General features: G+C 35.3%; 1 protein-coding gene across 4 annotated transcripts; it reads right to left on the reverse strand.

Moving 5' to 3' along the window:
- Positions 1 to 1,077: 1,077 nt before the first annotated feature.
- LOC131643729 (aminodeoxychorismate synthase, chloroplastic-like) lies at positions 1,078 to 14,942 on the reverse strand. Of its 4 annotated transcripts, XM_058914031.1 has the most exons (15): positions 14,650 to 14,942; positions 14,069 to 14,454; positions 13,208 to 13,339; positions 12,654 to 12,721; positions 11,469 to 11,533; positions 11,260 to 11,326; positions 5,625 to 5,729; positions 5,451 to 5,548; positions 5,223 to 5,362; positions 4,569 to 4,846; positions 4,253 to 4,332; positions 3,954 to 4,056; positions 3,170 to 3,252; positions 2,130 to 2,747; positions 1,078 to 1,875 (listed from the first exon to the last, which is right to left on the reverse strand). In XM_058914031.1, exons 2-15 carry the CDS (start codon positions 14,397 to 14,399, stop codon positions 1,395 to 1,397), a joined length of 2,649 nt encoding a protein of 882 aa, XP_058770014.1. In that variant the 5' UTR covers positions 14,400 to 14,454; positions 14,650 to 14,942; the 3' UTR covers positions 1,078 to 1,394. The 4 variants fall into 4 exon arrangements, with proteins under 4 accessions (XP_058770014.1, XP_058770013.1, XP_058770012.1 ...); XM_058914030.1 differs by having other exon boundaries at positions 5,223 to 5,349; positions 5,451 to 5,729; positions 14,069 to 14,425; XM_058914029.1 differs by having other exon boundaries at positions 5,223 to 5,349; positions 5,451 to 5,729.
- Positions 14,943 to 22,300: the final 7,358 nt, after the last annotated feature.

Raw genomic sequence — 22,300 nt, forward strand, 5'->3', positions numbered from 1 at the left:
AAGAGGCCGAACATGTAACCATCACATCAAGCATGAGTCATATAAGGGAGAAATATTTTTCTCGTCCTCCAAAAAACCAAACATGTTACATCTCCCAAAATATGAATCATATAAAGGTGAAATACTTTCCTTAAACCTATCAAAAAAATGAACATGTACACAATTTCTCAAACATACATCGTATAAGTGTGAAGTTCTTCCTTAAAACCTACCAATAAAATGAACATTTACACAACCCCTCAAGAATGAGTCGTGTAAAAGTGAAAGACTTTAAAACCTATTAAGAAATGTTTGATGCACCTTAACAGGCAATCCTTCTTAATACTATTGGACGTGTTCATAATACTTCCGGCAATCCCTTGATACTTTGAGCAAGCCTTTGATGCTTTGACGGGCTCACGATACTTCAAACAAACCATTGATACTTTAGGCGTACTTTTTATTGTGATATTCAAGTCTTTTCATCCAAAATTGGATTAAAAGTAAATAATGGGATCGGCCATCCTTCAAGCCCTTATAGTTAAAATAATGACGGAATTTATATGGGAAACGTTTCCAATATTGTGTAAATACTAATAATGCAGTCATGCAGTAGATTCTCTTAAAATAGGCTCAACATTAGATAAACATAAGTACATTGCTGGCAAAAGCCTCCTCTCTTGATAATTTTGAAAAGAAAGATAAGCAAAACTAGCAAACACGGCTGATCTTGTTATGATAGGATTTTGTTGTGATATTTCTACTCTATTTCCAGACAGTTAAGATCTAACTTTCATCTCAAACACACAACTGTCTAAACACAAATAGATACCTCAATAAGGCAGCAACACGTAACAGAAACCATGTGGTAAGAACTAAGAGTGTCAATGAACAAATGTTCACCAATTTCACAACGAAAATAATGAATACAAATTACAATAAAATTGTTGAGAATTCATTCAACACAAATTACAGTATAGAAAAACCAGAAACAAAACTCAGCAAGCCGAAATTACAATATAGAAAAACCAGAAACAAAACTCAGCAAGCCGAAATTACAGTATAGAAAAACCAGAAACAAAACTCAGCAAGCCAAAATTACAGCCAAAAATATATGCATAAATATATCATATATTACATATCAAATCAAGCCTGTAAGCACGCACTATAAAAGTAATCTTCCTGTTAAAAAAGGAAACCTAACCCCAAAACAACCGATCCTTGCTTCAGCCTAATATTCTTCTGTAAAGGGCAACTGCATTATGAAGCTTCTGTCGAAATGGATCCACGAAGGTGAGGACCCATTGTAATTCTATATGTGAAAGTATAAAATGATTAGTAGGCCAAAAGACCAAATCATTGTTGAACAACCATTGGCCAAAAGGGAAAAAATTAATTGTTTGATTTATTGATATCTATTCATAATCTAACACAGTGCTTGCTGGTGCTTTAGTTTTCAAGATCATCTCTTCATATTCTTCTTCTGGGTTTGACAGAGCAATAATTGCCCCTCCAGCTCCTATCGAAGCTTCACCCTCATGTATAACAATTGTTCTTATGACAATGTTTAGATCGAATGTCTGATTATACGAGAAAAATCCAATACAGCCTGAGTAGATGCCTCGAGAACAACTTTCAAGAGAGTCGAGAAGTTCCATTGATCTCAACTTTGGTGCACCTGTCATCGAACCACCAGGAAATGCAGCTTTGACACAGTCTACTGCACTTACATCTGACCGCTTTTTCCCACGAATTGTACTCACCATTGTGTGAACAGTTGCATATGATTGTACATCCATGAGATGTGGCACATGAACAGATCCAGGATCACATACACGACCAAGGTCATTTCTTAGAAGGTCAACAATCATCAGGTTTTCAGCCTGATCCTTTTCACTGAAATAGAAATACGAGTCAGTTCATAACAGATTCACCAAACTGAATCTCATTCAATTGGTTTGCATCCAAATAGGATTCCAACGAATCTTGATTCTAACCAAATTACTGAATTACCAAATATACTTCTTGTAAATTTGATGTCATGACAAAGTGTAACAAGATAAGCAATTCCATTATGCAAAGTGAAGCTATAGAAACACTTATTAAAATAGTGATAGGTAGACTTAAAATCTTCTAGAAATAAATGTCACCTGAGCTGTAATTTCAATTTGAGTTGCTTGTCTTCCTCTTCAGTAGCACCACGAGCTGCAGTACCCTTAATGGGCTTAGCTTCTAGTATTTCATTCCTATCCAACTGCAAGAACCTCTCAGGAGAAGAACAGCAAATACACAGATCTTCCTTTGGAAAGTTAAGCCATGCAGCATAAGGTGCTGGATTCCTTTCTCTCAAATTTAGGTAAAGTCCAAGAGAATTTGATACCTCAATTGGTTTCCTTATCTGGGTTGTGAGGCACAACTCATAGCTCTCTCCGTCTTTAATGAAGTTTAGACACTTCTTAACATCTCTAATATACTGCTCTCTAGATTGTTCAGCTGCAAAACCAGCCTTATGTGAGGAAAAAGTTGAAGGATGAGAATACGGCCTTTCTAAATCCATGCTCGTAGAGCCGGTTAATCTCAGAAGCTTCTCCTCAGTATCATCCAACCATTCTGTCGTACTTGAACTTTCTTCATATATAGCCAATAAATAAACATCATCATTTTTGTGATCAATGGCTACAAGATTATCAGCAAAGAAAAAACATGCATCTGGAGTTTTAGATTTGTGACGGTTAGATGTGGCACCACATTCAACTTTGAGATCATACCTGTAACACAAAAAAAATCAATTATTTATTAGTTCACTAAATAGGTATTATAGATAACAAGTATGAAACCCGTGCACTGCAACGGGGCTTTTTTTTTTGGTATTTTATTAGCTTCCACAAAATATGCTCTTGATTTCATTGCAGATGACACTCCGGATATCCATCCATATGCTCTTTTAATCAACCACATTCACAAGTTTTCTCCCATGGTCTGGTTCTTACATTCCAAGATACTTTGAGGGAGGGCAATGAATTTGCCGATTGGCTAGCACAGTTCGGTGAAGTTATTGATCAACCTTTGAAGATATGGCAGAAATGTCCTTGTCAGCCAACGCAAAACTTTCTGGCTGATGATTTAGGCAATGTTAAATTTAGAGTTTAGTTCCCTTTGATGTTTTCTTTTTGATAAAAAAAATACCTACCCGATGTAACCAACATATCCGCCGTGAAAATCAAATGGTAGACCTTCGTATTCATTCTTATCATAATGATATGATTGAAGCTCCTGTGACATTATTAAGGCAAAAACTTTACGAGTGAGACAGTAATAAAATGAAAACGTAATCTAAATATGCACCAAGAAAATACATACATGCTGATGATTCAATAGTCAATACTCATAAGACTTCCCTTATTTATGTTTTTGTCCTGTTTACCAATCCTTTACCTAACCCCACCCCTTTCTTCATTTCTTAATTTCGTATATGGTAAGAGAAAAAACATCCAAAGCAGTACATAGCATTTTATTGGTCTAAATCACGAGCGACTGGGCATCTCTTTTTTTAATCTTTCAGAATATTTGTTCCGCTAGCATATTTCTTGTTTAGGGTACAAAAAGAAATTTTGTTGGAGAAAAAAAAGGAGGTATAGCCATGTAAATGAAAATTCCACTTTTTTCAGCCTAAAAAAGAGCATTTTGCCGAAATAGTGTAAAGACCAAAGCTATCAAATGCTTGATATGTTAGGTAGAAGTTCAATAATGATTTATATCTCTAGAACACCCTTTTGTGGAAGAGCGTTATAGACTCGAATCATATACAAGCACAGGCTCCTTTTTATGTAAAATGTTAACTCAATGTAACAAGAACCAAAAACCTGATAGAGTCTAATATCATGTCATATCTCTAACGATATGGCATATCTTAGATGAGAAATGTGATACGCAAGAATAAAGCATTAAATGTGATACGTAATTTCAGTATATACCTTGTTCAAAAAATCAAGAAAACCTCCTTCCAAGAATATTGTTTTGGCAGAACCTTCAGAATCTTCCAGGGACAAAAAGCCACCACCTTTTGAACACCCATCACTGAAGAAAAAAATGATTATATTTTATAACATTATATACTACTTCAATGCCGAAGGAAAAGAAGGCTAGACAAGTGCGACTGAAAAAAAAATTTCCAGGTCAATGCTTTGTAAAAAGAGAATCTAAAATATGAAAGAATATTGAAGAGATATCAGAAATATTTAAAAATTAACAGTCAAGAGAATTCACTTCAAACCTGTGATCAGACAATCTGAACGTTAACTGCTTCCAAAGTGATCCACCTTTTCCTCCCATGAATGAAAAGCGCGCTCTTCCCTATTGGGATGAGATGAATATTGAGATGAGGAAAAATATACTATATAATGAAGTATATTACCCAAAATATGGAGAGATTCTATGTTGATCAAATGATTCTAGTTTAAAGATCCAAATGTAAAAATGTATTCTGTGTATTAAAGACAGAATCGAGGAACGGGTTGGTGATGACTACGGTATTTTCGGAATCATATCTATAGAATCAAAGATAAACTAACATAAGTTCATATAAATACCATATCTGTGGAGGAGCTATCTAACCAAAAGGTGTTTTCAGCTTCCTGTCCAAACAACTGACAGAATATGCTTTTTGCTCCCCCAACTTGGCCAGCCAAGTGATCAAATTTCCTCCATTTCAGCTTCAAACATTTATAGTTCATATCAGTATTATTATGTACTAAATGTTTGTCTCCATGATTTACTTTTCTCGGCTGATCCACAGTATTAATTTCTTCATTATTACTTCTGTAAAAGTCTCTGTAGAGTCTACTAGCACTTGAAACCTGCGTGTATGCTAAAGAAAGTTTACTGCTCAGGTAAATCATGCGGAACTACTATATTAAGCTGAAGGCCAATTGAAATTAATAATAAAATTAAGCAGCACGAACACAATAATAAAAAGATCTCATTATAGTTTAGAAGGTCTGGATATTTTCTAGAATATATACAAAATAAGACTGGACAAGATACAATGTAATAATTGTATTAGCCCATGTTCTCATTTAACAGAAGTCTAAAAATAGCAATCAAGTAAAACTAACCTACAAATTATTGCGGTGTAAATAATTTGATAAGCACATAGGAAAGATAGAGTGAATTGTAATAAAGATTTTTCAGTTTTTTCTGTATGAGTGTGTGGGATGGGGTGGGGGCATAGTTATTCAGTTTACCATTAGAATTAGCACGCTTTTCCTTGTTGTGTGATGACCTAAATCTCAGCCAATAATCCTCTGTAATCTCTCTAAAATTCTTGAATATTTGACTTCCATGGCAGGTTGCAACACTCTCTGGATGAAACTGAAAGGTCAAACTTGTTGAGTTGAGCAAGGTTAATAAATGGATAAATAAATAGAAACACAAAGCTAAAACTATAGACAGATCATTTCAGTACTGCATACCTGTACACCATAGTGTGGCCTTGTAGAATGCTTGACACCCATAAGAACCCTTGCATTTCTAGTTTTTTTATAATCAATAAGGTTTGAACCACCATTTCCTGCTTCAGGTAAAAATGAATCAAAGAAAATGCTTTGATCAGTCTGAACTTCATGACCATTGTACTTGTCAGAAACCTTGGATCCAATAGACGGAAGTGAGCTAGTAGAAGTCCATGCTATTGGAATGAGCACTTCAGGAAGTGATTCAGAATCTATCACCAGCGAATGATATCGAACCACCTGAAATATGTGACAAACAGTAATTATGATTGGTGGTGGTAGAAGATAGATTTTAACTAACATTTGAAAATAGAAGAATAAACTTGGCTGAAAAAAATATAAACAAATTGCAAGGAAGTAGTTTACATCTGTGCAAAGTACATGTTTTCAATGAATGATGGCACTGCTGAATCTGGCATCATAAGTATTTTTGTTTTTTTTGGATTTTGTCAATTAGTCACTTTTGTTGAAATACATACTATAGTAAAGGGATATAGAAGAGTTTGTTTGGATAAGTTTTAGATTTCTTAGAAATGGCTCTCGATTGTGATTAAAATTGAATTGACCAAACACATGAATCAAACTTTCCTCAGAATTTCAACAAACAACTTGAGAGTATACCAAGCAAACCAAAATAACTTCATGAATTCCACACCATGCGTTGCATCCCTTCCTCACTCACCCAACTATCCAACATCTCCCTTTCCCCTGGAAAAATATGAATCGCGAGTAGAAGAACTCCACCAACTAGAAGAAAGATGTCTTTCTTATTGTTGGAATTATAAAATATTGGAATTATAAATTTGTATTTAGGAGTCAATACATGTACCTAGGAGTCTATGCCTAGAAAATTACATACATGTATCTAGGAACTAGCAACATCCTTGAAAATCTTATCTTGTATTTACTCCCTAGTGTGTATATAATCAAATTACTTGAGTGCATTAGGAACTCAAGCATTTTACCAAATATTCAATTCTCTACATGGTATCAAGAGCTCTCGATCTTGAGAGACTTGCTTCCGCATAAACCCTAGCCGTCTTCATTTCGGTAAATCCTAAGTCACCTTCATCGTGACAATTTTTCCGCCTTCATTGCAGCCTTGTTACCCTTCATTGCAATTTTTTTTTCTGCCTTCATTGCAGCCTTGTTACCCTTCATTACAGCCTTGTTACACTGTCCGAAACACCTCACTCAAACCCCTCTTTATTTCTTTCATCTGTCAACCCTTCATTGCTGTCTTGTAGGCCCCTCTTGAGGAATATTTCATCTTCTTGTTATTTTTATTTTTAGCTTGCTTCTAATGGCTAAAAAAAATTATGCTGATTACTCTTTATCATTCACCGAGGATGAGGTGAATCATTTAAAGGTTATACTTGACTTTGTCAGTAAGCCTTTTGGTAGTTGTTCTCGACCGACGACTGGCTTGAGCGTATGCTCTCAATCCTTTAGTGTTTGCGATAAAATCCCTAAGAATGCTTGGATTTTGGACTCTGGTGCCACCGACCATATGACATTCAATCCCAGTTGGATTTCATCTTACACCTCCTCTGAGAAGAACCGTTATGTTACGGTTGCTAATGGTTCTTATGCTCGTATTGATGGCTCTGGGAGTGTTAAATTGCAACCTTCACTTCAATTGCAGGATGTGCTACATGTTCCCACACTCTCTCACAACCTAATATCTGTTCGTAAACTCACCCGTGATCAGAACTGTAAAATAATATTTTTCACTTCTTATTGTGTTTTTCAGGATCTTACCACGGGGAAGACAATTGGAGTTGCTAAGGAAAAGGGAGGGTTGTACTACCTATCTAATGAACCAAATTGTTCGAAGGTGTTGGCTTCCTACTTGCAGACTGAGTCTTCGGTGTCCTCTTCTCATTCCGCCGCACAAATTTGGCTTCAGTACAAACGTCTTGGTCATCCACCATTCTCTTTAGTTAAGTCTATGTTTCCTTCTTTATTTTTACATCATTCAGTTGAGTCTTTTAAATGTGACGTTTGTGAGTTAGCTAAACATCATCGTGTCTCTTTTACTCCTAGTTCCAATAGAAGTGTTGAACCTTTTGATCTCATACATTCTGATGTATGGGGACCAGCACCTATTTCTAATATTTCGGGTGCTAAATGGTTTGTATCATTTATTGATGATTGTACTCGAGCAACTTGGATTTTCTTGATGAAGGATAAATCAGAAACACCGGAATTGTTTATTAATTTTTTAAATATGGTACAAACACAATTTGGCAAGGGGATTAAAAGAATCCGCTCTGACAATGGCAAAGAGTATGCCAATCACATCCTTTCAAATTTTACCAGTCAACGGGGAATAGTTCATGAATTTACATGTGTCGACACCCCACAACAAAATGGTGTTGCAGAAAGAAAGAATCGTCATTTACTTGAAGTTGCTCGAGCCATTCTCTTCCAAATGGCAGTTCCCAATTCATATTGGAGAGAAGCCGTTTTGACAGCTGCCTACTTGATTAATCGAGTTCCATCTCGCATGTTAGGTAATGTCAGTCCTGTTCAGTTTATGACTTCACGGTTTCCTTCTGTTTCTATTTTGCAGAGTCTCGAGTCTCGAGTATTTGGTTGTGTTGCCTTTGTCCATATCCATAAACAACACCGAAGTAAGTTGGACCCCCGTGCAGCCAGATGCATCTTTGTTGGCTATCCCCCAAACAAGAGAGTATACAAATGCTATCATCCTCCTAGTCGTAAGTACTTTGTCTCTAAAGATGTCACGTTTCATGAGAATTTAGCCTACTTCTCTCGTCCTCAGCTTCAGGGGGAGAGCATTCAGAATGTAGAATCTGATTCCGAATTTTTAGTCCTACCAGAGTTGCCCATGACTCCTCTCATAAGTCCTATTACCGGTCCTACAATTGAGTCTCCCGAGTCGGCTGTGAATCCTGTGTCAAGTCCTATTACTGATCCTCCTATTATTGATCATGCTTCTCCAAATACAGAATCTGAGTCGCCTGCTTCTATTTTTGTCCCTCCTTTGTCGTCTGTTTTGCAGGAACCATCATCTTTCATACCAACAAAAACTAAGGCTGGTGAGCCAACCTTGGTGTATCAAAGAAGAAGTAAGCCCGACCTGCTCCAAACACAACTCCAATTGCCAGAACCGGAGGTAAGTGTTGAAACTCATAATCCTATTAGTGATTCCCATAGCTCTGACACTTGCGACACTAATACAGATGATTTGCTTATTGCTTTAAGGAAAGGGAAAAGGTCATGTGCCAAATACCCTATATCTCAATTTGTCTCCACTAAAAATCTTTCCTTGCAGCATCAAAATTTTATTTCTGCAGTTGACTCTGTGGTCATCCCATCATCTGTTCAAGAGGCATTGAAAGATAGAAATTGGGTCCAAGCCATGGATGAGGAAATGAAAGCTCTTGAAAAAAATGGAACTTGGGAGATTGTTGATAGACGGGAAGGCAAGAAACCTGTTGGTTGCAGGTGGATCTATACAGTCAAACACAAATCAGATGGTACTCTTGATCGTTACAAAGCCAGACTAGTAGCAAAAGGATACACACAAACATATGGCATAGATTATGAGGAAACCTTTGCTCTAGTTGCGAAAATGAATACTGTTCGAATCTTATTATCTCTTGCTGCTCACTATGGATGGGACTTACAACAATTTGATGTCAAAAATGCATTCTTGCATGGAAACTTAGAAGAAGAGGTGTACATGGAAATCCCGCCGGGATTTGGCCCTTCATGTGGATCCAACAAGGTGTGTCGATTGAGGAAAGCCTTATATGGGCTAAAACAATCTCCTAGAGCATGGTTTGGAAGATTCACAAAAGCAATGGTGTACTTAGGCTACAAGCAGAGTCAAGGAGATCACACTCTTTTCTTTAAGCACTCGCATGAAGGAAAACTGACTATCCTTCTTGTTTATGTTGATGATATTATTATTACAGGAGATGATCAGGCAGAGAAACAATTGCTAAAGGAAAAACTATCGGCAGAATTCGAGATGAAGGACCTTGGACAACTCAAGTATTTTTTAGGAATTGAGGTTGCTTACTCAAACCAAGGCATTTTCATATCTCAAAGGAAGTATATACTCGATCTCTTGCAGGAAACTGGGAAACTAGGATGCAAACCTTCAAGTGTTCCCATAGAGCAAAACCACAAGTTGAGCCTTGAAGAAGAAAGTGCCAAAGTTGACAGAGTCCAATATCAGAGGTTGGTAGGGAAGTTGATTTACCTGGCACACACTAGGCCTGACTTGGCTTATGCAGTCAGTGTAGTGAGTCAATTTATGCATGACCCGAGAATGCGACACTTACAATCTGTTGATCGCATCTTGCAATACCTCAAGGCTACTCCAGGAAGAGGACTATTGTTCAAAAGAGGTGGAAGTTTAACTATAGAAGCCTACACCGATGCTGACTATGCAGGATCAATTAGTGATAGAAGATCCACTTCGGGTTTTTGCACCCTCTTGTGTGGGAACCTTGTCACATGGAGAAGTAAGAAACAAAATGTAGTGGCTCGATCAAGCGCTGAGGCAGAATTTCGAGCTTTGGCTCAAGGAATTTGTGAGTTACTTTGGATGAGGATCATTATAAATGATCTAAAAATACAATGTGAAGGGCCTATGAAGTTGTTCTGTGACAACAAGTCAACAATCAGTATTGCTCATAATCCTGTTCAGCATGACAGGGCCAAACACATTGAGATTGACCGCCATTTCATCAAGGAAAAACTAGACAGTGGTTTAATAGCTACATCCTACATTCCTTCTAGGCATCAACTAGCAGATGTGTTAACAAAAGGCTTGCCACCTGATCGTTTCAATCAATTGACTTGCAAGCTGGGAATGATTGATATCCATTCACCAGCTTGAGGGGGAGTGTTGGAATTATAAAATATTGGAATTATAAATTTGTATTTAGGAGTCAATACATGTACCTAGGAGTCTATGCCTAGAAAATTACATACATGTATCTAGGAACTAGCAACATCCTTGAAAATCTTATCTTGTCTTTACTCCCTAGTGTGTATATAATCAAATTACTTGAGTGCATTAGGAACTCAAGCATTTTACCAAATATTCAATTCTCTACACTTATCTTCTTCTATCATCATTAATATTTGAATAAGAAAACAAAAATAATCTATTAGGATAGGAGAGAAGAATAATGAGGGATTCTCCTAAAACAAAGGACACAAGGAACAAAAGACAAATGAAGATGAAAACATCAGCTGAAAGAGCGCTATAATCCTTCTGCATATTTGGTAAAGAAATCCCCCTTAAAAAATCCACAAAAATAAAAGCAAAAGATGCTTTGCTTTAACCAAATGTGACATTTGCTTACAAATTGAACACAACACCACAGAGCACTTAATTGTGCTCAACTTCTAATGTGGCGGTTACGCCAAGATCTCTTCCTTAGTAGGGGGCAGAATCTAGGCAATTGGATTTTTTGAAGAACATATCATCATGTCTTTTCCTCTCCTAAACCAATATAAGATAAAAAAATTCCCATGTCAAAGAAAAATCAGAATTCACCAAGATTCCCAGTCAACTTAGTCCATAATTGATGCGCAACATCAAAACTTCAGAAAAATTAAGATTAAAATTTAGAATTTCCTAGCATCTGATTGCCTTATACGTCTCAAATATGAATATGATAAGCTAAAAATTGAATTTCATATTAAGATTCAAACTAAAACTCTCTAAAAATGTTTGAGTAAATTAAATTCACATTCTTTCAGATACATAGTGGCAATTCACCTTGAAACCAGAATTTCTACCAGAAGGTATGCCATGAAAAAGCTGGCATCCATTGTGCTCAACTTCACTGCATAGAACAAAGAAATAATTAAAACTAAGAAGCGAGGTGATAAAAAAGATATGAGAAATTTTAAATGACATAAGTTTTAGGTATATTCATTTTCCTGAGAGTGGCAATTACATCTTGTTTTTGAAATGTTCAAGCATACCTCAGACGCCCATGAACTGGTTCAGATGCATGGACAACTTGAGCTCCATGCACATAACCCAATGCCTATCAAATCACAGAAACAGGTTAAGCTAAGGAAAAAATAAAATGTACACAATGCAAACAATAATTACCAAAGACAGAAGTATGAATCACAACAGGATTTAGTTTAATACAATGATTAACAGAAGAAGTGTTTTGATAAAAAGGGGTCTGTGAATAAGTTCATAAACACGATTAGGTATTTTGCGACAAGATTTTCTTCCTCATCTTATCAAAAAGCATTGACCAACATCAAAGGGCATTTCTTGGAAATTTTACCGCAAGTCCATAGTACTCTTTGTAAATAACTTTAAGTAAATATTATGGAAACCCCGAATATGTTGTATACAAATGAGCGTTATGTTTTAACATTCCAAATATGAGTGAACATTGTTTACAAAAATGAAGAATTAAATGCCCTCGGTGTCTTGAAAATAGGAATTTAAACAATTCGAGTTCAAAACTGCTCATTTAATTTCGATATATAACAATTTTCACCAAAGCAAACAAAAGTAGTATGCCTGTAATTAAAAGGCCAACACTTTTTCCATGCTCAAAATTGTACTAAATGAAAATTTGCTAGCCAAAGAAAAATGAATTATAGTTAGAGCAAGGGTGTTCCCATAAAAAAAATTGAACTAATGTAGCTATAAGATAAACAACTTTTCTTCCCCGGAAGAAACATGATAGAGGATGAACATATTGTGACAAACGCTAATGAGATCCTATCATAAATATGAGTGCATATTGGTCTAGGGCATGTTCAAGTAAATAGTTTAATCAAACGCTTATTGCATAAGCTATTCTTGAGAGATTATGGACAAAGGTGAAAATAAATTATGAATATGTCACACAAGGTATTCTTATAAGTACATCAAAAAACTAACGTAAGAGTTTATCTCAAGAGATTAGCCCAAATAAGCTCTACCAAACAACCCTATTATAGAAGGTAAAACAAAAATAAGACAGATAAAGTGCACTCTATTGAAACTTGTTCATGCTATACAAGTTGCAAAATTAAAAGGCTTACTTAATCTTCTAGAAAAGTACAAAGTGTGATACTTGGAAGGTTTACTCAGCCAGGGAGTGATTAAATTAGATTAAGAAAAAAAAGTACAATTTTGAATAAAGAAGACGGAAATACCTGATGTCCTAGGCAAACACCCAGAACAGGAACATCCCTGCATTCAAGCAATATTTGAAGACAAATGCCTGAAGCATATAAAATCATTTAAAGAAGAAAGGATGTCAAAATAAAGAATCTTCCACATTTCATTAAACAACAACCAAATAACATTAAAATAATCATATAAAATTCGTCAAATTATATTCACATGTGGTTTGCGAGTGTTTCACTTATACATATGCTTATATGGATTAACTAAATATGGTGTTGAAGATCAGATTTTATCATAACAGAGATGGCCAGTAGACTCTCACTCTAAGGATAGTTTTTTACTGCCAAGGTTACCCTCTAACCTATTTCTTGAGCCATACACTGCCACCATGCATATCAGGGGGCACCAGAGCAAGCATTTCACAATTGCAAGTGAAACATCATAATTCACAATGGCTGCATTACGAATGAATGTGATAAAAACATGCAGTACATATCCACTCAACGAAACATTTACCGACAGTTGAATTAATTAACTTCAATGAAACTACAAGACCACAAGGACATTTCATGATTCTCACCTATATCTTCTGGGCATGCTGGAGAACCAGGTCCAGGTGATATTACGATGTTATCAAATGCATTTTCTTCATACAGGTAATAGCAAAGTTCTTCCCACGTCCAATCATCATTTTGAATTACCACAGGAGGCACTGGCAAAATGAAAACCAAAACCAGCTGTTAAAAACGGCATGAAATTATCACATCAACTTGTTAAACTATCCAAGAATAGAGTATTCTATACAAGATTTTAGAATGCTAAAAAAGATGTTTATTATTCTTTTTTCCAAAATAGCCCCATCTTGATTCTTAAAAATCTATTTCATTTTTAAAAATAAGGGTGATAATTTTACACCGCAAAACATGTTTGGCAACAGTATTATATTTTTTACATGTAGAACACTTACATATGAATATAGTTTTTTTTTTACATTAATTCTAAGGTGTCAACTCAATGATTGACTACTACTGCTTCACCTTAGCAGTCTGCTGTGGACATTGTGTTAGAATGAACAGATGGTTTTATGAAAATGAGATGAGCAAACTCTAAAAGTCTAACATCATGTACATCGATAACAAAAATAAAATTTGACATGATATAACTTTAGTCAATCATGTCTTATAGTGCAATTGTTTTTATTATATAAGATTTTATTCTTTTCAATTGATATCAACAAGCAAGTTACAATTTGCAATATTCATACAATTTAAACCATTATATAAAACAAACTTTCCCAAATAAGTATTCTGCTGAACTTTCAACATTTGTCTTTACTTTGTGTAACTTAAAGACAGATTTGGCATTTTGGACTAGATTAACTTTTTTAATATAAGCCATTTTAAATTTTTTGACACAAAATAAACTAATCCAAAATGCTTACCACCATTAATCATAGACAGCTCCTGGTATATATTGTAAGTATAACTATCATAGTTATCAATCAACAAAGTCCTCACAAAATCCGGCTTCTGTAGCAACACTTGTAGCCTTTTCTTTCTTCTATATGATTCCTCTAAATGCCCATGCGTCAATTGACAAGACACCCTTGTATTTCTTCCATTTCTTCCATCACCATTACATATGTCTTTATTAACGAAAGAAGAAACCCTTACTGAGGATTTGGACAAAAGGAAATTCAGATTTTTATACTGCTTGGTTTCACTTGTAGGACATGTGAACTCAGAAGACAACAAACGCATTGACATGTTCATTTTGTTGCTGGAAAAATGTCCAAAAGCTGCACAAGTGCTTATGCCACTAAATAAGCTGAAATAATTCAATAAAAACAGGTCCTCTATATGAATCAATTGAAAAAAAAAAAGCAATAACTAAATTACACACTATATAACAAGCCATTTGGTTATGTCATTATGTATAGTTGTATACAGAGGGAACAAAATTCAAACGTAGAAATACAAATTTGCGATAAATAAAACAGAGACGTGGATTCGAAAAACTTACATGCTGTATTTGTGTGTGTGTGTGTGTGTGGAGAATTGTGGATTCAAGAGGTTATAGTGAGATGGGGAGAAAGATCCGTGGGAAATCAAATCATGTGGAGGGAGAGATTTGAAAAGGAAAACATGAAAAAAAGAGTTATGAAGGTGTTGTGGATCAGAGAGACGCGTGGAGATGAAGGAATGGAAGGAAAGAGGAAAGGGAGGATGGTGATAGGTGGTATGTATGGCGGTGTAGCTTTGAAGGATGTGGTGGGGAAGTGGCGGCTATCTAAGATATTGGATCGCCGAACTATTGGCAACGTAGTATTATAATATGTTTTTACTCGACACAACAAAATATATACTGTGTTTTTTTTCATCACCACTGTTCAGTTTATTGGACTAATTAATCTGTTTCTCAACCAACTAACCATGAGTTAATTCCTCAAAATATATTATTACTTTTAAAATTTCTAAAAAATATTTTCTGAAAATAATAATACCATTTATCTTTAATTTATCTTCAAAGAATGGTCTTCCTAAATATTTTTCATTCACAGTTTTGGTCCCTAATACTATAATTGTTAAAATTGTCGCTAAGTAGGCATGACAACATAATCCATACCCACATAAACCCTCAATGATCTTTTAGGCGTTTAGGGCACACCTTTCTTGTATGACCCTCCTTCTTTCAATTATAGCATCGAATACCAAATGTTTTGCCACTGTAAGACTTCTGCTGACTTTTGCCCTTCTTTTTGTCAAACTTACCATCCTTTCACAAGAATTTTTCCTTAACGGCCAAACATTCACCAACACTCAAAGGTTTATGCTCCTTTCGTTCGTTCAAGTCCTTAGAATACAAGGTTGATTGAACTTCTTCAAAGGTCAGGGACTCCCTTCTATACAAGAGAGTTTCTTTTAAGTTAACATGTGTTTGAGGCAAAGCGTACAACATTAACAACACTTGATCTACATCATCGATCTTCACATCAATATTTTCAAGATCAAGAATCAGCTTGTTGAACATATCTAACTGCTCAGCCAACATTTTGTCTTCAATCATCTTGAATGAATACAAAGCTTCCTTCAGGTAGAGTCGATTTACCAGAGATTTGGTCATGTATAAACTTTTTCAAGTTTCACCCATAACCCTGATGTCGTCGTCTCCTTTGATACCAATCGAAGAACCTTATCACCAAGGCTCAACAGAATTGCGCTGTGGGCTTTCTCGATCATGGTCGTCTTTTCTTTTTCCGTTAATTCAACGTCCATAATCGCCGCTCCCTTCAGCGCTTCCAAACAACCCTGTTGAACCAGTAGGATTTCATCTTCAAGTGCCACATACCAAAATCGTTCACTCTAGTGAACTTTTCAATCTCATACTTTATTGAAGGCATCTTCTCCACGCTTACCGCACCAATTTGTTGTGAAAATGATGCCAAGAACAAAGTATAATATGGAACACAATAGGAAAGAAAGAAGAACAACAAGGATTTGGTTATAACTGCTATTCTTTACATTCTCTTAAATCAAGATTACAAGTGTTACAAGAATAACAAATAACTCTCTCACCCTAAATTAGTATTTGCCGTATGCAATGATGAGAGACTAGTATGCTATTTATAATAAACCTAACATACTAAACTAACGGGCTCTTTCATAAATACCCATTATAAGCCAACTTAGGGTACAAATTAACATAAACAATTAGACATAGCAAACAGGACCAATTTGAAATACTAACAACCCTAGCATTTCGACACCCACATATTATAACACACTTCGACTACAATATGTAGGTTTTCGACAACAGCATGCAAACCAGCTTCGATCTCATGCATATTGTCTGTCGAACCAGAAACTACCCTTCAACATAATAGAGTTCGATCCAATTATCACAACATTCTATGCCTAGAGCATCATGGTGGGATTATACCAGTTGATTAATATAAGACATCTCAACATATTAAACAACACGTAAATGTTAAGATCTGATACATAGTGAATATCAACTCCCAAATCTATGTCTAGAGTTTGGTTATCGATATATGATAAATCTTAAATCAATAGTTTGAAATACATCTCTCAACACAAATAAAACATATTATGAAAAGTGATTAACATCTATATTCAATCAAAATAAAGTTCATAATACAAAGTTTAAAAGACATACATAAAACAATGGTGAAATTACCCAAATCCCAATAAGAAAAGGTATCATACACAGAGAAGAGAGAAAATGAGCAAACTTTTACCTTGATGTCTCAAAAATTGAAGCCAATCTAACTTCCAATCTTCAAGATTCAACCTCCCTTGTTGATTTCCAAGCATCTAACACTCCAAAATTGACGTATCACCCTAAAAATGGTGAAACCCCTCTCTCTAAATTGGGCCACACTCTCAAAAATCTGATGAGAACTCTATTTATACAAGTCAAAAAATCGCAGACCATGCTAAGCCCCATTAGAGCAGGCTTAGTGCAGATCCACTTATTACACTTAAATTGCGCAAAGCGAGCTTAGCCCGAATAGTTCTTCCTGGAAACCTCTAAGCATGCTACACTGTGCTTAGCCTGCTCTGCAGCACAACATTTTCCTTTATTTTGCATCTTAAAGCTTTATTTGTGGTACTCAATACCCAATGATTCAACAATGCAATAAATTATACAAAAAGATCCAAAAACAATTAATCTATACAGTATTTACATGATAAAATTATAAAGCTAATATTTACACTAAAGTTGAGGTTTTAACAAAGAAATCAAAAGAAACAATATAATAAATGCCACAAAAATACTACTAAAAATAACTACAATTTGGCACTTATCAAGTTGCTGATTTGGTCAAGATGAAGTGAAATGAAAGAATTTAAAACTGTATCAGAGACAAAATTCAGAGGATTACTTGTGTGAACAGTCTCTACAACATTTGAAGCAACTTGATCTTCTTCCACAATAGTTTCAAGAGCATGAGTAGTAACTTCTTATGGAACAGGAGAAGCTCCAACTTCATAAGCACCCTCAGTCTCCTTCAACACAACTTCTAATCCAGCTTCAACTTCCACTTGCTTCAGCAATGGAAGGCTGTTTCATAGCCTGATTGATCAAAGCTGGTGCTATCAATATAGCCCCTTCTTGAATAGCCTCTGTAGAGAGGTTCTGAGCTTCTTTTTCAACAACCTTGGTCCTCTTTATTAGAGGTTGTTCATCACATTCTTCTTCTTTTGACAACACCATCTTTCTTAGATTCTTCTTCTTCACAGACACAACTAAATCATAAGAGGTTGTCTACTAAGGAGTTTTACTAGTGGATCCACTTCTTGTTTTGGTAGGCATCAACACAGTTGTGGAGGCCACTTCTTGAACCTTCTTCTGAACTTCCTTATGGTGTACAACCTTTTTCATAGGAGGCTTCTGAACCTCTTTCACAATTTCAGAAGCAACTTGCTTCCTTTTTCTTGGAGGCTTGTACACATTTCCTTTTGGGGCTTCAAAAATGTTATTCATGGCCAGAATGACTCCAGCTTCTTCCCTAGAAATTTTGATGAACTCCTGAATAACTTCAAGATCGTCCAGCTTGGAAATATAAGGGAAATCATCAATGAAGACAGTTTTGACATTCTTCATTCTTATCCCAACTTCAGGTTGCACCACATCTTTCTTTGAAATTATCTTCATATTCCCTAGCACAACAGGTGTAAGAAAATTGCCATGTGTTTCTTCAAAATCTTATGAAGCACCATAATTCATTAGAGTCTCAATCAGCTTACTACAATGAAACAAATCAGAAAGAAGCCTTGCATAATGAACATTCTTCTTGTGATTCTTGTTGGTTTCTTTGATACATTCACACGAGTGATTGAAGATATATGCCGGTAAGTTGATTTCCTCCATATTGATTAAAAACCAGATAAAATGTTTATGATCCCAAGAGATCTGATCAATACTCCCTTCTCTTGAAGTCAAACATCCAATCAAAATTTTGAACAAAAGCCGAAGCTCATTCTTCAAGTTCTTCACTTTAGCAAAATCATTAATGTTGAGGAACAAAAGCTTCTTGATCACACTTGATTCTTTGTTGTTGTCTTTTGTGTTCAGAGCACATCTTCCTTTGTTGTCCATACCAATAAGTTTGATAATGCGACTCTGAGTGATGGTCACTTCAATTCCCATCACATCAGACCTAATTTCCACCTTTTTGAACTTGTCCAAACCCATTTCAGCCCTATATTTCCTTTGAAATATTCCCAGTAGTCTCTTGAATTTCTTCAAGAGCAGTAACACCTTCATCATAAACCTAAGCCCTAATCCAAAAATATTTAACAAACTAAGGGTAGGTTGGACCATTTAGCATAACAAAGAACTTCATCCACCCTTGATGTTTGAAATGTTCTTTTAAAGGATACCCGTTAACCCTTAAAGATTTGAAATCAACAATCTACTTTATAATCAACTTTAAATCCTCCTTTATGATCTTCGTAGTTTTGGGCTTGATATGAAGACTCTTCCCAGTTTCAAAAATCATATAATCTTTATGAGAAAATGGTGATGAAGCCGTTGCAATGGAGTTTAGAGTTTCTAAAAAGGTATTTTAAAAAAGTGGTTGTTTTTATGAGAGAGCTTGAGAACAAATGTGTGGGTAGTGAAGTGAGAAAAGTGTGTGAGTCTCGATCTATTAAGTGTTATGAGTAAAAAATAATTTTTTTATTCAAACAAAACTTAATGACTAAGGAGATGGGAAGCACACAATTTAAGATAACTCATCATTATCTGAAGGTTTTTACCCAACAGTTAAAATCAATTAGCTAAAACACGTGTTAAAAGACCTTTCATAAAACAAGGTAAATAAGTGGATAAATGTTAAAAGAAGTTTAAGAGATTTACCACACATGTGCTTCAGAGATATGTCACCAGATTCATCAGAGACTAAAATAGTTAAAGGACAGGTCATCAGATTTATCAGAGACTGAAGTGCTTTAGAAACGACTACTCATCAAAAGATCACTCGGGGTCTTTAAACAAAACTACTTCTAATTAACATTAGACTCTGAACACTCGTTTTGTTATAATATTATTCTTCTAAAGTGGTTAATAGCTTTTAAATCACCATATACTGAAGTTGGATTAACTTCTGAACCAACTACCTCTAAATATCTTATGGCTTCTAAACCACCAGCTTCTGAAGTGTCTTCAGACACATGAATTTTTGTACCAATGATTCTTCAATTATGGTTTCTTCCAAACCCCGTAGTTCTTTCCTCTTTCAGAGTTAAGGTTTGATAAACATGCCATTCTCTTGTTATATATTGTGAGTAGCCATTGTCCAGTTACCATGACTGTTGTTTTGCTTTTTCCTTGTAGCATATATGTTGCAAATATAACTTAAGATTTAGGTACCCATAATCTTATGGATCCTTTAGGATTAGTCCTGAAAGACTTCTTCCGACTTTGTACCTTAACTTTTGTGAAAAGAGGCTTGGGGGTCATTCAAGCATTGAGTTTAAAAGTTTTGGGTCTTGAATTAACCTTAGCTTGGGTTGTAACCCTTTCAAAACTTTAGACTATGATGTCTTAGGCTCTGGCTTATTCAGAACCTTTGACTTCTAAGCCCTTGGTTCAAGTCTATTAAGAACCTTTGACTTTTGAGTCCTTGGTTCTGGTTTCTTTAGAACCTTTAAAGTTCTAGGTTCTGACTCTTTTGAGTTGTTCAAAACTTTAGACTATTCAGCTTTTGGTTCTGGATGGTTTAGAACTTTTGCCTTATCAACATCTAGCACAAAATGAAGAATATAACATTTTTCAGTAGAGTAAGAAGATTCCATTGGTTTATTCAAGGTTACCATCCTTGGATTATCAATTTTTTATGAATAATCAATGCCTTTTCCTCTATTCCTGCTAACACCATAAATCATGGAGCAAGTTTTGTCCTGTTAAATCAACATGTTATGAACTTCTAAAGAGCAAGCTCTTGCTTATTTGGAGGTTTATCAGACACCTTTTCCCTTTGACTTCTTTCCAACTCATAATATATGATTTTAAGAGATTTCAATTCATTTATTTTTAAATCAAAGCGTTTTTTCAAAATTTTCATGTGTCTGGCTTTTTCTTGACATTGCCCCATAAGGTCTTAAATTAAAGTAATTAAACCAGAATGAGAAAGTTTAGAAAACAAATCATCTTCTTTAGAATCTGAACAAGATTCCGAGTTAGATTATGTGTTAGACAATGTTGAAGCCATTAAAGCTAGATTAGCTTCATCTTCGTCCTTGTCAGATTCTCCTTCAATGTCAAGTTCATCCCATGTTGCCATGAGACTCTTCTTAACTTTGTTTCTGAAGTTGTCCTTCTGATAGTTTCCTTTCTTTGACCTTTTTTTCGGCAACTCTGGACAGTCATCAATGAAATGACCAGGCTTCTTGCATTTGAAGCACCCTTTCTAGCCACCTTTTTTACTTCTGGAACTATATCCTTTGAAGCCACTGCTTTTTCCCGAGGGTTTACTGTTCTTCTTGGCTAGATACTAAAATCTCTTGAAAAAGAAAGCCATTTCTTCATCATCAGAGCCTTTTTTAGAACCTCTTGCAGAAGGAGCTTCTTCAAAATCCCAGACTTGAGGAGATTTGGCATTTTGACTAACAGATCTCAAGGCAAGAAACTTGAGTTTCTTTTCATATTCATCTCTATTAAGTTCCAACTCATGACTTTGAAAATTGCTTATCATACTTTCAAGAATCATATGAATCTTCTTGACATGATCAACAGTAGTATAAATCTTGTTCAGAACCTAAAGTCTATAAACAAAAATTTGAAATTACCTTGAGAACATGGTTTCAATATTCTCATCTTCCTTCATTTTGACAAATTCATATTGTTGGACTAAAAGGTTAGCCTTTACCTCATTTACTTGTTGATTGCTTTATTAAGTAGCACAAAGCGATTCAAATATATTTTTAGCAGTAAATTTGTTGAGAATCTTGAGGTACTCATAATGAGGTAGAGCATCTACCAAAATTCCTCGTACTCTATGATGTTTTTTATACATCTTTTTCTGAGTAGGCAGGAGACTTTTTCTGTCAGCCACCATGCCTATTCCATCTACTTGAATATCAATGCTATCTTCAAGAATATCCCATAACTCATCATCAACACCTATGATGCGAGTCTGTATTTTACTTTTCCACCATTCAAACTTTGTTGAATATCCACTGAAGGTAAGAGGTTTAAAAATATAGTTATTCTTTTCAGAAGTAATATAAATCATGATTAACATTATGGATACCACTATCACCAGATTCACCTGTACCCATGTTTTTCTCTCAAGATCTTTTGTGTACCACTGTTAAGTGTTAGAGCACAAACCAGTAGCTCTGATGCCAAATGAAGGTGAGAAAAATACAAGAATGATGGTTGAATTGTGTTAACTTTTTCTTTCTTTACAAAAATTTCTTATCAGATTTTGAACACAAGGTCAAGAATCTGAATTAGAGTTAAGTGATTAGCAGCGGATAAAAATAGTTCAGAGTTAGATAAGAGATAAAGAGAGATACAAATGATATATCATGGCTCCTCTCACAAATCAGGAGTAGTGTAGTCCCCCTGCACTTCCAAGGGATTTTCACTAATAACCAAATCTGATTACAAATGCTCAAGCACACAAGTAAGAGACTTCCAA

Source organism: Vicia villosa, linkage group LG1 (assembly GCF_029867415.1).
Source record: "Vicia villosa cultivar HV-30 ecotype Madison, WI linkage group LG1, Vvil1.0, whole genome shotgun sequence".
NCBI classification, from domain to species: Eukaryota; Viridiplantae; Streptophyta; class Magnoliopsida; order Fabales; family Fabaceae; genus Vicia; species Vicia villosa.